Source organism: Nyctereutes procyonoides, unplaced genomic scaffold (genome assembly GCF_905146905.1).
Source record: "Nyctereutes procyonoides isolate TBG_1078 unplaced genomic scaffold, NYPRO_anot_genome, whole genome shotgun sequence".
Classification (NCBI taxonomy): domain Eukaryota; kingdom Metazoa; phylum Chordata; class Mammalia; order Carnivora; family Canidae; genus Nyctereutes; species Nyctereutes procyonoides.
The window spans coordinates 33,803,034-33,817,251 of record NW_026575132.1 but is presented as its reverse complement, the minus strand read 5'-3'; the positions used below and the strand labels follow the sequence as shown (position 1 = coordinate 33,817,251).

At 50.2% G+C, this 14,218-nt stretch overlaps 1 protein-coding gene across 2 annotated transcripts in view; it reads left to right on the top strand.

Moving 5' to 3' along the window:
• The first annotated feature begins 482 nt into the window (after positions 1 to 482).
• The window catches only part of RASSF4 (Ras association domain family member 4), a 32,382-nt gene continuing 18,646 nt past the window's right edge, over positions 483 to 14,218 (top strand). For both annotated transcript variants that reach the window (XM_055345325.1, XM_055345324.1), the window contains exons 1-3: positions 483 to 606; positions 11,075 to 11,168; positions 13,384 to 13,459. In XM_055345325.1, the coding sequence (XP_055201300.1) occupies positions 11,107 to 11,168; positions 13,384 to 13,459 (138 nt within the window). In that variant the 5' untranslated portion in view covers positions 483 to 606; positions 11,075 to 11,106. The remainder of the gene's footprint in view (positions 607 to 11,074; positions 11,169 to 13,383; positions 13,460 to 14,218) is intronic.

Sequence of the window (14,218 nt, the reverse complement as noted above, 5' to 3'; positions counted from 1 at the left end):
TGGCGCCACGCAGGAGCCTTTGTTGGAAACCCGAGGGCCTCAGTCCCCCAGAGGTCCCGGAGACCGCCCACAGCCCGGGCCTCCCCGCAGAGTCGGGGCTGCTGGCTGCGAGCGTCCCCTGCGCCCTCGTCGCGGTGCGGGGACACCCCTCGCGCGGCCTCCCCGACCGTTCCCGCAGCCCCAGCGCGCCGCCAGGCCCACCCTCCGGGGCGCCCGGGGCGGGATGGACCGGGCGGTGCCGTCGGCCGGAGCGACACGAGGGGCGGGGCAGATGGGGGCGGGGCAGATGGGGGGGCAGATGGGCGGGGCATATGGGCGGGGCATATGGGGGCGGGGAAGATGGGCGGGGCCGATGGCGGGGTAGATGGGGGCGGGGTAGATGGGCGGGGCAGATGGGGCGGGGCAGGTGGGCGGGGCAGGTGGGCGGGGCGTACGGGGCGGGGCAGACGGGGCGGGCCCTCGGCCAGCGCCGGGCGAAGGGCGGGGCGGGCCCCACGCGCCCGGCCCCTGGGACTCGGCGCTTCAGGCGCTGCAGACCCGGCTCGGGTGCCGCGCGGCGAGGGCACGGCGCGGGCAGCGGCTTCCGGACTGCGCGATGGGCCGAGGGTGAGTGATGCACAGGCCGGAGTGGGGGCCCACGGAGCACTGCCCCCGAGCCCGCCCGCAGCCGTGGGCTCTGGAGCCTGCGCACCGGTGCCCCTTCCCTGCCCCCCTGCCAGCCTGGCGCAGCCCCGGCCTCAGGCCCATTCCTGAGAGTGGGCGCTGCGCCAGGCACCTTCTCCGGGGAAAAGGCACTACGGGGACTCAAACCCGGGCACCGTAGGTGAGAGGGGCCGCAGGCTACACCTTGGCTCACCTCGTCTCTTCTCTTAGGCAATATCCTAGGAGCGTTGATCTTAGTTGAGGCTGAGGCGGGAGAGGCTCAAAGAGGCTCTGGCACAACTCTCAGATTTCACAGATGGAGAACCGGCGCCCGCCGAGATAATAGCAGAAGGAGGGGCTTGCCTCACCGGCTCTTGATAGAAGATTTGCCGGGTTCTCTCACCTGTGCAAAGGGCCTTAGCACAAGATGGCACCCACGTCTCACAGCCCTAATACTTTCATTATCCCCATTTTCAGACGAGAAAACAGGCTTACAGAGTTACAGAGTTGCCCTGTTTCAGCCAGATGAGTCAGTGAGGGAGTCAGGATTTGAACTTAGACTTTCTGGTGCCAGGTCTCATTCATTTCACCCCTTGACTTCAGAGCTCACCCTGCCAGCCACCCTGTTCTCCCCCACCACATGCTCCTGACTGATTCTGGAGAGATGCTACAGTGTTTTTACAGTCTGACACGGCCTGGGGGAGGGAGGGCCTCCTCCCTCCCAGCCCCTCCCTCCCACCGCCCTCAGTGCAAGGCCCGTGCTAGCTGGTGTTTTCTTAAAACACTGTAAGGAGATCTTTAGTAACCTTGCTTCCTAAGCAAATTAAATAAAGTTGCAGTAAATGGGGCTGAGAATCTGGAATTTGAACCCAAGCAGGTTAGACTTCAAAGCCACATGCTTGCACTGGCAGGAGAAACCCTTGCTAGCTTCTCTGTAGTTTGCTAAGGGTACAATCAAGCTTTGTTGCCAGTAGCTGTGATGAAAAAACAAAAACCAGCAAACAAGCAAAAAAATGCAATGAATTGGTAGAACTAACAGGTGAATGCAGGTCTGCTTTCCACCTGCTCCCCTGTATAATTCCTGAGCTGCTGCCACCAGGGTCAGAAGTGCTGGAGGAAGGAAGCAGGGAGGAAGAGACTGGGGAAGGGAGAAGAGAGGAAGGAGGAGGAGAACACATTAAAATGGAACACATGAAATTTAGGTTAAAAAAAATTCTGGCTGGAAGTTGTAATGGCATGTGTTTCAGCACGTTGTCAGTGGTGGAGTGTATTTCCAGTAGTTCATGTCATAATTCTCTCTGTGTGGTGCGGGTGGTTCCAGACTTGACAGTGAAAGTGAGGTTGAGGCCACCTGTTAGAGAGCCCCTGTGAAAATGGGAAGGAAGGCCCTGTTTCCACCCTGAGACTCTAGTGGGTAGCCTGGAGGTGGAGAAACAGTGAAAGTCCAGGGTCCCCCTCGGTCTGGGTCAGCTGGACAGTGACAAACAACGTGAGCAGAACTCAGCCAGTCACAGTGCAGATCCTGTAAATGCAAAGCCTCACGGGAAGACTCTGACCAGGAGGTCAGCCAGAAGGCACTCTGGCCTAGGCCCCTGGGGACCTGGGCCCTGGCTTTGAGAGTAAACTCAGCCATATGTCCTTGCTCATGGTCACTCCAGCTGGGAAGATGGCCCTTTTCTGTGAGTCTCACATCCCCATATCCCGCTATCCCTTCTGACCTCCCCACCTTGTGACCTATCATGGGAGCTTTGATTTATTTTTTTAAGATGTTATTATTTATTCCCAAGAGACACACAGAGAGAGGCAAGAGACATAGAGGGAGAAGGAGGCTCCTTGCAGGGAGCCCAATGCGGGACTCGACCCTAGGACCCCAGGATCATGACCGGAGCCAGAGACAGACACTCAACCACTGAGTCACTTAGGCATCCCAGGAGCTTCAGTTTATTGTGGGTGAACTCCATATGAGACCCATGTTACAGCAGCCAGCAATTTACCAAATGAGGAATCTGAGGTTCAGAGAGAGAAAGGGACTTTGCTTAAGGTCACACAGCTGAAGAATCAGGGAGCAGAGCTTTAAGTCCAGAGCCTTGGAGAAGCTGGGTTGTCATCTGGTCACAGAGAACATTGAAGGAAATATTTTGGAACTGTTTTAAAGTAAATTAAGATCAGATAGGAAGTGGCTGCTGCTTTTGTGAAAGGGGAACTTGCAGTTTGCTCAGTTTTCTTTTCTGGCTGTCTGACCTTCTTCCCCAGGAGGCACTACTGAGGGAGAGATTTGGAACCCTTTCCCCTTGCCCTGCCTGACTTTGGGAGGTGGGAGCAGAGAGGTCGTGCAGCCTCATAGCTACAGAGCCAAGGAGAGCCCCAAAGCCACTCTGGGCCAGCAGCCAGTACAATCCCCGCTAAATTGAGGCCCAAGGGATGGCACAACATGCTGAAGTCACACACCAGGTGTATGCTGCAACAAAATCCACACCCAGACTTCTCTCTGGGATGCCCTTTTGCCTCCTCCATCTCACTGTGATACGTTCCAGCAGAAATTCTTAACCTGGGATCTGAGCATCCAGGGATATGTGCACAGGAGCTTCCTGAGGCCCCTGCAGTGGTGTGCAGATTTGATATGTACATACTTGCACATTCATGCACATATGTAAATTTTCCTGGGGAGTGTGTGTTACACTTTAAAGAGATTCCAAAGGGCTCTGTGGCCAAAAAGATTTAGAGCCACACTACGTCTCACAGAAAACCACTACCAGCAAGTCAAGCACTTGGCATACAGGCCTGGTACAGTGGACAGCAGAAGTGGGGGCAGCCACAGAGAGCACCTGGCACAGCTCTGCAGCATCTGGCATGGAGCACCAGGAGGGCTTGTCCCCAGACCACCCCTACCTCAGGATATTGGTCAGTCTGAGCACCTGTTGGGCCCAAAAAGCATGGCTGAGAGGATTCCCCTTTGCACAGATCCCCTCTTCCACAGATGAGAGGTGAGCCTGGTTTGAGCAAGAGGGCCCCCCGGCCCAAGGGGTATCTGAGAGAGGGAGCAGAAGGACAGGAAATGTCTTTCTGGCCCCAGGTTGCCATGCCTTGAAAGCAAGAGCAAAAACCAGAAATCCTCCCACAGGGGCCTGGGTGAGGTGCTGCCTTCGAGCTCAGGCTGAGAAGAAGATGCCAGGAAAGCCAGCCTGCTCCAGTGCAGATGGCCAAGCTCTTCTGAGGACAGGCAACAGTGTTGGGGAGGCCCTGTGGATAGGACCCCAGGACCACAGAGGTGGGGAGTATGCAGTCAAGGTGAGCTAGGGTCCATGAGCCAGCCCAGAAGGCAGTGAGTGAAGGTGGCTAGCAGCGGTGTGGCCACCTCTCCTGCTTTCCCTCTGCCACCATCACCTCCATCTGGACTGTGCACAGTGTCCTCTGGGTTCTCCTTCCTAGTTGGGGTGAGGCAGGAAGGGGTGTGGCTGACCCAGAGGGCAGATGGTGGTGGCTCTTGGAACTGGAGGGGGGGGCAGGGACAGCAGTGTGGAGGGGCAGAGGGAACAGCTGTTGAGTCCCTGCCTGCCATCCACATCCCCACAACTAGCTTTCTCAACAAAAATGTGTTTCTAAGTGTTAGCCTGTTCCAGTCAGGCCTCCTCTCAGAGGCAGCTGGTAGCAGCAGCAGGCACAGGAGGTCCTTCCCTGGCCAGGCTCCTGCCATTTGCTGGCTGACAGGTGCTGGGGGGTGGGCTGGAGCGTTGCTTGTAATGCTCCTTGTTTTCAATGCCTCCCCCCTCCCTGCCCAGCTGCCCTTTGGAGATCGTGGTCCTGGGCTGCTGAACAGGGAACTTAGGCTTCTCAGGAATGCAAGGCAGTGTCCCTCCCTGCACCTGCTGCCTCTCTCTGAGCCTCCTGCCTCCTTTCAGTCTGATTGCAGCCTGGGCCCGATGCTCCCAGCTGCGCCCCACACCTCTGTCCTCCTTTCATTTGCTTCTCTCGTCACTTTATTTACACGTTTGATTTTAATCATGCCTAAGGAAGAAGATAGGAATCCTAAAGTATTAGAACAGAGGTTACCAAGCCCTCAAATCTCGCAGACATCCCCAGAACATTTTAATGTGGATATTGATGCATTTGCCAATTTTGCCAAGTTAGGACAATGACCATCTATTTTTGTCATCATTTTATGAAAAAAGACATTTTAAGAGGAAAAAGTAGGCACCACAGCTTCTCAAAAGAAAAGGCTCTCAGATGCACTCAGTTTGGCTTCTTGAAAATCCCACTTCCCTAGCCTTTTTCTCCTTTCCGCCTGGGGCCAGCAGGAATTGGGCTGGAGTGGTGACTGAAGAGCCACAAAGCTGCTTTCTTTTGTGATCATGGGCTCCATGACCACGAACAAGGAAAAGATGGGCCAAGCCTAGCAGTTAAAGGCTTCCCTGTCCTTTGTCCCAAATCAAAGGCCAGGAACAATAGCAGGGGCAGGCTACAGTGCCAGCTGTCCTCAGCAGCCCCTCTGCATAGGTGGCAGCGCAGCCACTGATGTGGAAAGCAAAAACAGTTCACTGCCTGTTCATTGGGGACAGGTAACCATGGCTGGCACATCGCCCTGGGGCACCTTCTCTGGAGACAAGGAGCCCTGACTGCAGTCTCAGTCCTCTGGTCAGGAACAGAGCCTCCTGCAGCCCTGGGAGAAAAAGTGGAGGCCTGAGCTGGGTGTGCTGAGGCCTGGAGGGAGGGGAGCAGGCCAGGACGGAGGGCTGGCCTCCCAGAGCCAAAGAGCTTGGCCTGCTCAGCTGCATCTGTCCCTCTGGTTGTTCAGCTGCGCCTTGGTAGCTGTCCGGCTTCAGCCTGTCCTCTCCCCGAATCCCGCTTCAACCAAAGTAGCCTTGTTTTAATCTGTGCATTGGGCTTCTGTCTTTAAAAACAAGATTATGAAAAAAAATAAAAACAAGATTATGATTTTTATAAAAGGTTGAACATCACTCCGTTAGAGATTCTCCAAGGCCCTGTCCAGGGTCCAAGGAGAGTGAAGGTTGAAGGAGCAGTTTCAGGAACATGGTGTGAACAGAGAAGAATCTATGTTTGCTTTCTTCCTGGGGGCAGGGGGGTGTCTCGCTCTTGTTCTCTCGTCTCTGTGTCTGTCTCTCTGTCTCTCTCTTTCTCTCATTCAGCAGTTATCTCTAGGGAGCCCCGGAGGTGCACATGTACCTCACTTTAGAACTCTAAAGACATAAGGATTATCAAGATGAATGAAAATCATCTCAGAGTTCAGTCTGGTAAAGGAGGCACGAATACACAATGTTCATACTTGGAGTAGAATTCTGTGAGTGACCCCCAGGTGAGCTCTGGAACTCAGAGAGGTAGAGATGTTGTCTACCTGGTGTGGAAGGATGGATGTACATGGGAGAATCAGAGAGGCAGATGATGAACATCAAGAAACATAGGAATATGTGCTTCTCTCAAAGAAGAGGCTGTTTTTCCAGGGGGCCAGCTTCCTACCGCATCGGGCTCAGACCCAGTCCAGCAAGTTGGAAGAGACCCCCTTTTGTGAAGCAGCTTCTTCATTGCCTTCCTGCAGCCTTGCTTACTCACCTCCTGCCCTCCCCAGGGTGGTATGCCCCATTATCTGTGCCTGCCAAGCTAAACTATTTACCCTCTGGGCCACCTTCCCTTTTCTCCTTTCACTTGACCATATATGATTCCAGATTGTTGTTTTCCTCCTGACCCCTTCTCCCAGCTGATGCCAATTTACTCCAGCTGGAGCCACTCAGCATGTTGTTCATGTCCTTCTAAAAAGCAGATTCTGGAAGGTCAGTGCAGGGAAGGTCTCATGTGTTACTTAGTACTGTGCTTTGCAAGTAATATTATCCAGAGTCCTAGGCAAAGCCTTGGATGGGGCTCCCCACCACCTATCTCACTGTCAACCCAAGCAGCCCCTTCTAATCTGATTTGCACAGATACTCAATTTGAACAAAGAATTCTACAGTTGAGAAAATTGGAGATCAATATTCCCATTGTACAGATGGGAAAATGAAGGCACAGAGAGGAAAGGGCAGTCAACTGAAGCCATGAGGGTCTGTTTAGCAGCCTGTGGCCCAGAGCTCTTTAGGAAGCATATTAATGACTAATCACTGAGAGACTTATAGAGGTTCCACTTTGAAGTATTCCTACCAAATAGAGCAAAATCGGCATGTTCCCTACATGCTATGGGAGAATCAAAGTATTGTAAATTGAGTCCTGTGGTGAGTCAGAAGTCACACACTGGAGCCCCACCAAGGATATCTGTCTTGCAAGTATGTTTTGTCTGGCTACATTTTATTTTTAACTATAAATTTTTTAATTAAATAATTTACTGCATTAGGATAGTCCAGGCTATGCTGCAGTAACAAGTCCCTGAGACACCAGCAGCTTTTCCCAGCATGGGGGGAGGGGTTTATTTGTCTCTCCCAGTCGATATCCACAGTGGGTTGGCAGAGGACTCTAGTCCACAGAGGAACCTAGGCTGACTATCTGGAAGCTGCAGCAATTGGGACATGTGCCTTTCTGGATCACCATGGCAGAGAACAAGATTACACGCTGCTCAAATACACCAACCTGAGAGTGACACCCAACACTTCTTGTGTGTAATATGTGACATATTAGTCATGTGGCCCGACAGGGAGCTAAATGATATGAGTGGGGGAACACGGGGTTCCAGGGACAATCAATGTCTCGGCCACAGTGTCCGACTTTAAATAGTGAAATAGAACCCATACAAATCCAGATTTATGACTGTTCATGAAACAGCAGAAAAGTTGACCGTCCAGAGAAGGAATATGTCCCCAGTTCCCCAGGGACTCCACTGACCAGTGCCTCAGCTTAATCACTTCCCTGACCCCCGGAGACTTTTACATCTTTTATTCCAGCTAGATAGGCACAAGTGTGGGAAAGTTGACTTTGGAGGATCCCATGAGGCTTCTCAAATTCATCCAATAACTTAACAGTCATCTATGGACCTCCTGCTGTGTGTAAGGCTCAGGGTTGGGATTGGAAACAAGAGGTGAGCCGGAAAAGTACTGTTCCTTGTGTGGAGGCCTGCATCTTCACCCTCACACCGCCCGCCACCCTCCTATCAGCTCCCTCATACCCAGGTCAGGTCCTGCAGACCCAGCACAGTCAGGAGCCCAGAGCAGGTGCTGGACTGGAAGGAGCCTCTCCCGATACTGGAGGAGGTAGCTGCTCTGGCAAGGGTTTCCTGGCGGAGCTAGCATCAGAGTATAGGACAAGGAGGAGGCTGTTTTCTGTCCAGAAAACAGCAACCGTAGAGACCCAAAAGGAGGACAAAGCGGCAAGCCTATTAGGAGAAATAGGGGCAGCTCCGAGAGGCTCAAAGTCAGAGCAGGAAGTGAGGAGGAGTGGGAGAGAAGCTGGCTACAGAGAGAGAGAGAGAAAAATAACATCTGCTGTTACTTCTGGGTAAATACAGCCCTTCCCACAATGAGCCTGTGTAAAGCCAGACACAGTTGTGCCATGGACGCACAGAAGCAGTGTTGCAAGGGAAACCCAGGTACTTTTCTTGGGCTGAAGCCAGCTCTGCATGGAAGTGTTTGAGGAACTAGCCAAAGAGGGAGTCTGGCAGATCACTTTTTCCCCCTGGAGCCTGAGGAGCTAAGGAACTGAAACTCGGTTTTGAAATCCTGCTGCCTGACAGCGAGGCCCCACTCTAGGGCCCCTGTGGCACATAGCCCTGTGTCCTGTAGCTATAGGGCTATATTACTGCAGCTGCATCTGGGGGCCTGACCACCCTCTAGGCCATGTCTTGCCTCACTCTAGACCCAGGCAAAGGGGAGGTATTTATAGGATGATTCTGAGGTCACTGAGAAGCCCACCTCCCTTAGTTCATTCCCCTTCTCCGTGTTTCTCCTGCTTCCAGAAACAAATGCTTATTCAGGCCTGATGCCATCGTGGAAGGCAGGCTTGTCTTATTCGTGGGTGGTATGAGACAAGCTGGAAGAGAGGGTGCTCAGCTGGTCATAGTCAGGGCCCACGGGGATGCTCTGAGGACACTAATACCACAGCAGTTGAATCACCTGGAGTCCCCAGGAACATCTGCACACACATGGTGGTGGGGAAGACCTGACTGGGCCAGGTTCATTATGAATGACAAGCTGTGGATCCTGTCTGTGACAGTTCTCAATGTGATGGAATCCCTCAGAGTCTTAGCCACCACTTGAGAGGAGAGATGAGGCCAAGATTGGGGTAAGGGGGGGTGGGGAGAGAGAGAGAAGCTGTGGCTCACTGCCCAACACACAGCATGCCTCAAGAAGAGAGTTCTTGGCTAGAGTAAGTTGGAGAGAGAGAGAAGCTGAGATCTGTGCAGAAGATGGCCATAGGCACTAGTGCATTTCCCTGGAAGGGTTTGAGAAACTCCACAAAGATTTCCAGGCTGTGAATTCATGGTTTCATGTGTGACTCGAGTAGCAATCCTCTAGGGAAGAGACCACCCCATTGCATAGATGAGAAAAAGAAGGCTGGAGGGTTTAAGGCACTGTGCAAGACCAATATAGGGAAGAGGTTCAGGGACCAGAATCTTTTTTTTTTTTATTGGAGTTCAATTTGCCAACATTTAGCATAACACCCAGTGCTCATCCCACCAAGTGGCCCCCTCAGTGCCCATCACCCAGTCACGCCAACCCCCTGCCACCTCCCCTTCCACTACCCCTTGTTCATTTCCCACAATTAGGTGTCTCTCATGTTTTGTCACCCTCACTGATATTTTCACTCAGTTTCTCTCCTTTCCCTTTATTCCCTTTCACTATTATTTATATTCCCCAAATGAATGAGAACATACAATGTTTGTCCTTCTCCGATTGACTTACTTCACTCAGCATAATACCCTCCAGTTCCATCCACGTTGAAGCAAATGGTGGGTATTTGTCGTTTCTAATGGCTGAGTAATATTCCATTGTATACATAAACCACATCTTCTTTATCCATTCATCTTTCGATGGACACCGAGGCTCCTTCCACAGTTTGGCTATTGTGGACATTGCTGCTAGAAACATCGGGGTGCAGGTGTCCCGGCGTTTCATTGCATCTGAATATTTGGGGTAAATCCCCAGCAGTGCAATTGCTGGGTCGTAGGGCAGGTCTATTTTTAACTCTTTGAGGAACCTCCACACAGTTTTCCAGAGTGGCTGCACCAGTTCACATTCCCACCAGCAGTGCAAGAGGGTTCCCCTTCTCCGCATCCTCTCCAACATTTGTTGTTTCCTGCATTGTTAATTTTCCCCATTCTCACTGGTGTGAGGTGGTATCTCATTGTGGTTTTCATTTGTATTTCCCTGATGGCAAGTGATGCAGAGCATTTTCTCATGTGCATGTTGGCCATGTCTATGTCTTCCTCTGTGAGATTTCTCTTCATGTCTTTTGCCCATTTCATGATTGGATTGTTTCTTTGCTGTTGAGTTTCATAAGTTCTTTATAGATCTTGGATACTGGCCCTTTATCTGATATGTCATTTGCAAATATCTTCTCCCATTCTGTAGGTTGTCTTTGAGTTTTGTTGACTGTATCCTTTGCTGTGCAGAAGCTTTTTATCTTGATGAAGTCCCAATAATTCATTTTTGCTTTTGTTTCTCTTGCCTTCATGGATGTATCTTGCAAGAAGTTGCTGTGGCCAAGTTCAAAAAGGGTGTTGCCTGTGTTCTTCTCTAGGATTTTGATGGAATCTTGTCAGAGACCAGAATCTAAGACCTAAATGCTTGTGTTCACATAGTGATTTTGCCGCTGATTCGCTAAGAATCTTGGTCAAAGTACTCAACCTCTGTCCCTGTTTTCTCATCCATAAAATGGGACTAGGATGGTGCTTACCTCGCGCTGTTGTTGTTAAGAGGTAATAAGATAATTCAGAGAGAATGCTCAATGCAGTCTCCAGCACATAGTGACCACAGTACCAATAAGCCCATCACTAGGAGCCCATCACTAGTCAGATGTGCCGACTCCAAAGGCACTGATGGGGCCACCAGCCTGGGCTCAGTGGGAATGGTGGAGAAAAGGCCCAGGGTGCTTTGGGGGTTGGGAGGCAGAAACCATTATTCAGGGTTTCCTGGCTGGGGGAAGAGAGCCTGTGTCTGAAACATTTACATGATCCAGATCTCCAGGGCTTATGAGATTCTGGGAGGGGGGCTGATAGGGCTGGTACTGGGTACCAGTTGGCACTTCAGTTCTCACCCTCTCCCTTCCTCCAGGGGAGCTTGACTGCCCCAGGTGGGTATGGGGCCCATTAATTCCTCTGAGCCTGGTCTTTCAGCTGTGGCCACCTTCTGCCAAGGAGTGGAGGGAGAAGGGGTGTAGGTGGGTTGGGAGGTAGCAGGTAAGGCTGAAGCCACAGGCGGGCACACCAGGGCTCTGGGTACTGCACTGGCTAGTGCTTCTCCAGGCTCACCTGTCTGTCTATCCGTCCTCCTCTTCCCAGCAGGTAACTTCCCAGTCTGCAGGCAAGAAGGGAAGATGAAGGAAGATTGTCCACCCAGTTCTCATGTCCCCATCAGTGACAGCAAGTCCATCCTGAAGTAAGCCTTTGTATACAGGGAGGGGATCTTCTTGTGGCCACTCCCCGCCATGGACAGACTTTGGTGGAGGGCTTCAGGACACCTTTCATGGATATGACGATGTGCCTGCCCCAGGGACAGTGATGGAGGCACTTCTTTTTGAAGCCTGTCTCCTTGGAGATCAAGGATCTCTTTGGAGTGTGGGTTTGACCCCTGCCTCCCCAGGCCCACAAAGACAGGAAAGTATGGCAATGCCTGCTGTGACTGTGCACAGATGGCATTTAATTTATTAAAAAACTAGAGCAATTCTAACATTTTTATTGTGTTAAACAGTTCAGGGTTTCGGGAAAAAAAGAAAAACCTCAAAATAGGGTTAGAGTTTTTACTGAAAAGTATTTTATTGACATAATGATTTTCAGCTTTGCTGAAATTTATTTTGTTAATTTTTCTTAATTCTTAATTACTATTTGTTATTAATATTTTAATTTATTTACTCTGTTTTACTATAAAAATGTTTGGAATACTTTTTCAAACTTATTTCTGAACTAAAGAAAAGTATATTTTTTATTTTATCTTGCTTTTCGAGTCCTGAATCCAAATCTTTTATAAACTTGGGCAGCAACTATCTGCCACCTTGAGGACAAGCCAGCCTCCTACCTTTTGCTGACCTCTTTCCTGGGACCTCCTAGTGGAGACCTGAGAAAACAGACAGCATTCTGTTCACAGTACTGCCCATACCATCATTTTCCTTGTTTAAATTTTATAATAAGAATAATGTTAAACATAACTTTGGAAAAGTCATAATAATAACCATAACATGATTACGTACTTGTATACTTGTAAGTATGTAAATGCTGAACATAAACTTGTTAGGATATATATATGTTTATGTTCAGCATTTACATACTTACAAGCACTACAAACATGCGACATTAGTCATGCTTTGTTAATGCCATAATATTCATTGAATCACAAGTGAACCACTTCCCCTGTCAGTTGCCATCATCCCCACATTGGGCAGCACACCAGAGCACCACCAGCAGGTTTTGCCATTCTATACCCTGGGTGGCTCCAGTGAAGGCCCTGCCTAAAGAGGTTCTAGAGCAGCACAGTCTAGAAAGGGAGCCATGAGTCCCTATGGCTGCCAAGCACATGACTTATGGTTGGAGAAGTGTGGTTAATATATAAACATTTTGAAGAATTTATTTATTTTGAGAGAGAGAGAGAGAGAGAGAGAGAGAGAGACAGCACAAGCAGTGCGAAGGGGCAGAGGGAGAGGAAGAGCAGACTCCCAGCAGAGCAGGGAGCCCGATTTGGGGCTTGATCCCAAGACCCCAAGACCCTGGGATCATGACATGAGCTGAAGGCAGATGCTTAATTGATTGAGTCACTCAGGTACCCGAGGTGTAGTTAATATAAAAGGAAGGTAGCAAACACGTATTGCAAAATAAAATAATGAACAAGGTCTCATTAATATTTTTTATATTGATTACCTGTGGACATGATAATATTTTAAATATATTGTGCCATAAAACAAAATGCATTATGAAAACTAATCTCACCTGTTTTGTTTTCCTATGTAAGATGACTGCTATAAGTTTTAAAATTACACATGTGGCTCAAATTTCTTATCTATTGGACCATGCTTCCCTGCAAAACCCCGCTTGGGTGCAGGGACTGTCTTCTCTTTGCCATGGCCTCCGTTTATTCTGGGAAGAAGGCATCTGGACAGAGTGGCCTCCCTCGGACCTTCAGGATCTTCTCTCATAGCTGTCAACTTCATCTCTTGTTCAGATGTCTGTAAAGTCGGGATGAGGAAAAGACAGCACCCCTCAGGGTGCCCCCAGAGCAGCTACACCAGGCCCTTCTAGGAAGTAAGATGGGGGAAAAAAGCAAGAGTCTTTAAAGTGCTAATAATCCAATCTCAGTGGATTTATTGAGGAAGTGACTTAGAAGTAAAGGGCAGGGAGACTGTCAGGAACTCATCTGTGATAGTGAAAGTGTACAAACACAATTTGCACAATTATGTGGGCCATCTGTGAGTTTCTCTTCTTCCTCTTTCCATCCCTAAACCTTCCACAAGGGCTGACATGTGAAACCTCTAGAAAACTGAAAAGCATGTGTCTGATGGCAGAGTCTAGGCTGTAAACTGATTATGTGTGGCTGGTAGGACATGTATCCTTATGCTCAAAAGGCCTGCCATGGCCCAAGATTATGTGTGTCTTTATCTTTTTAGGTCGGAGCTCTTAAGCTTGCTAAAAACTTACAACTGCTACCATGAGGGCAGAAGCTTTCAGCTAAGACACCGAGAGGTATGCCTTGTTTCTCTTCTTTATTCACAGGCCACCGTCTATCCTGGTTTGCTGAAGATGGGTCTGGTTTATACATGCTAAGTACTCCAGGGCCACTATTCAGACCATCCCCTTCACTCAGAAATATCCCAGTTTGGATGATAAATCATGAGGTCACTCATCTTCTGAACTAGGGACCAGGTTACCAGCAGCCAGGATGTCTCCTTGGAGGTCCTAAAAGGGGTGCTGAGGGTCAGAGCATCCCCCCACCCCCAACCCAGCAAGAATTCAGAGCAGGTGGAAATAATCACCTGCAGGTCTTCTCCTTCCACCTAGGACTTTTGCCCAAGTGAACTGCCAGGACATTGGAACTTGAAATCTTTATGACTGCACAGCCTAGTCCCCTCTCTGCCCAGCCCACCGCATGAATAAGGAATTCAGCACAAGGTCCTGGTCTGCTCAGGTTCACAGGGCAATGAGAAGTGAAAGCAGTGTCTGTGTTTGCCAGTCAGAATAAAGCCTTGAAATGGAAGGGAGCTCCCCAAAGGGTGCTCACAGGAGCAGGCAGGTCAGGATGTGAGAGGCAGGGCAGGCTTGGGGAGCAGAGGATGTGGGAGAGCATGTCCTGTCTGCAGATGCTGCTGCCTTTTGGGTGGAATCCATCCCTGCTGTGCAGGAACCTGGGCTCCAAACAGCCTGACTCTCTAATTTTTCAAAAGAAGTTAGATATCTGGAATTTCATGTGGAATTTCCCAAACCTCGAAACACCATGGTGGCTAA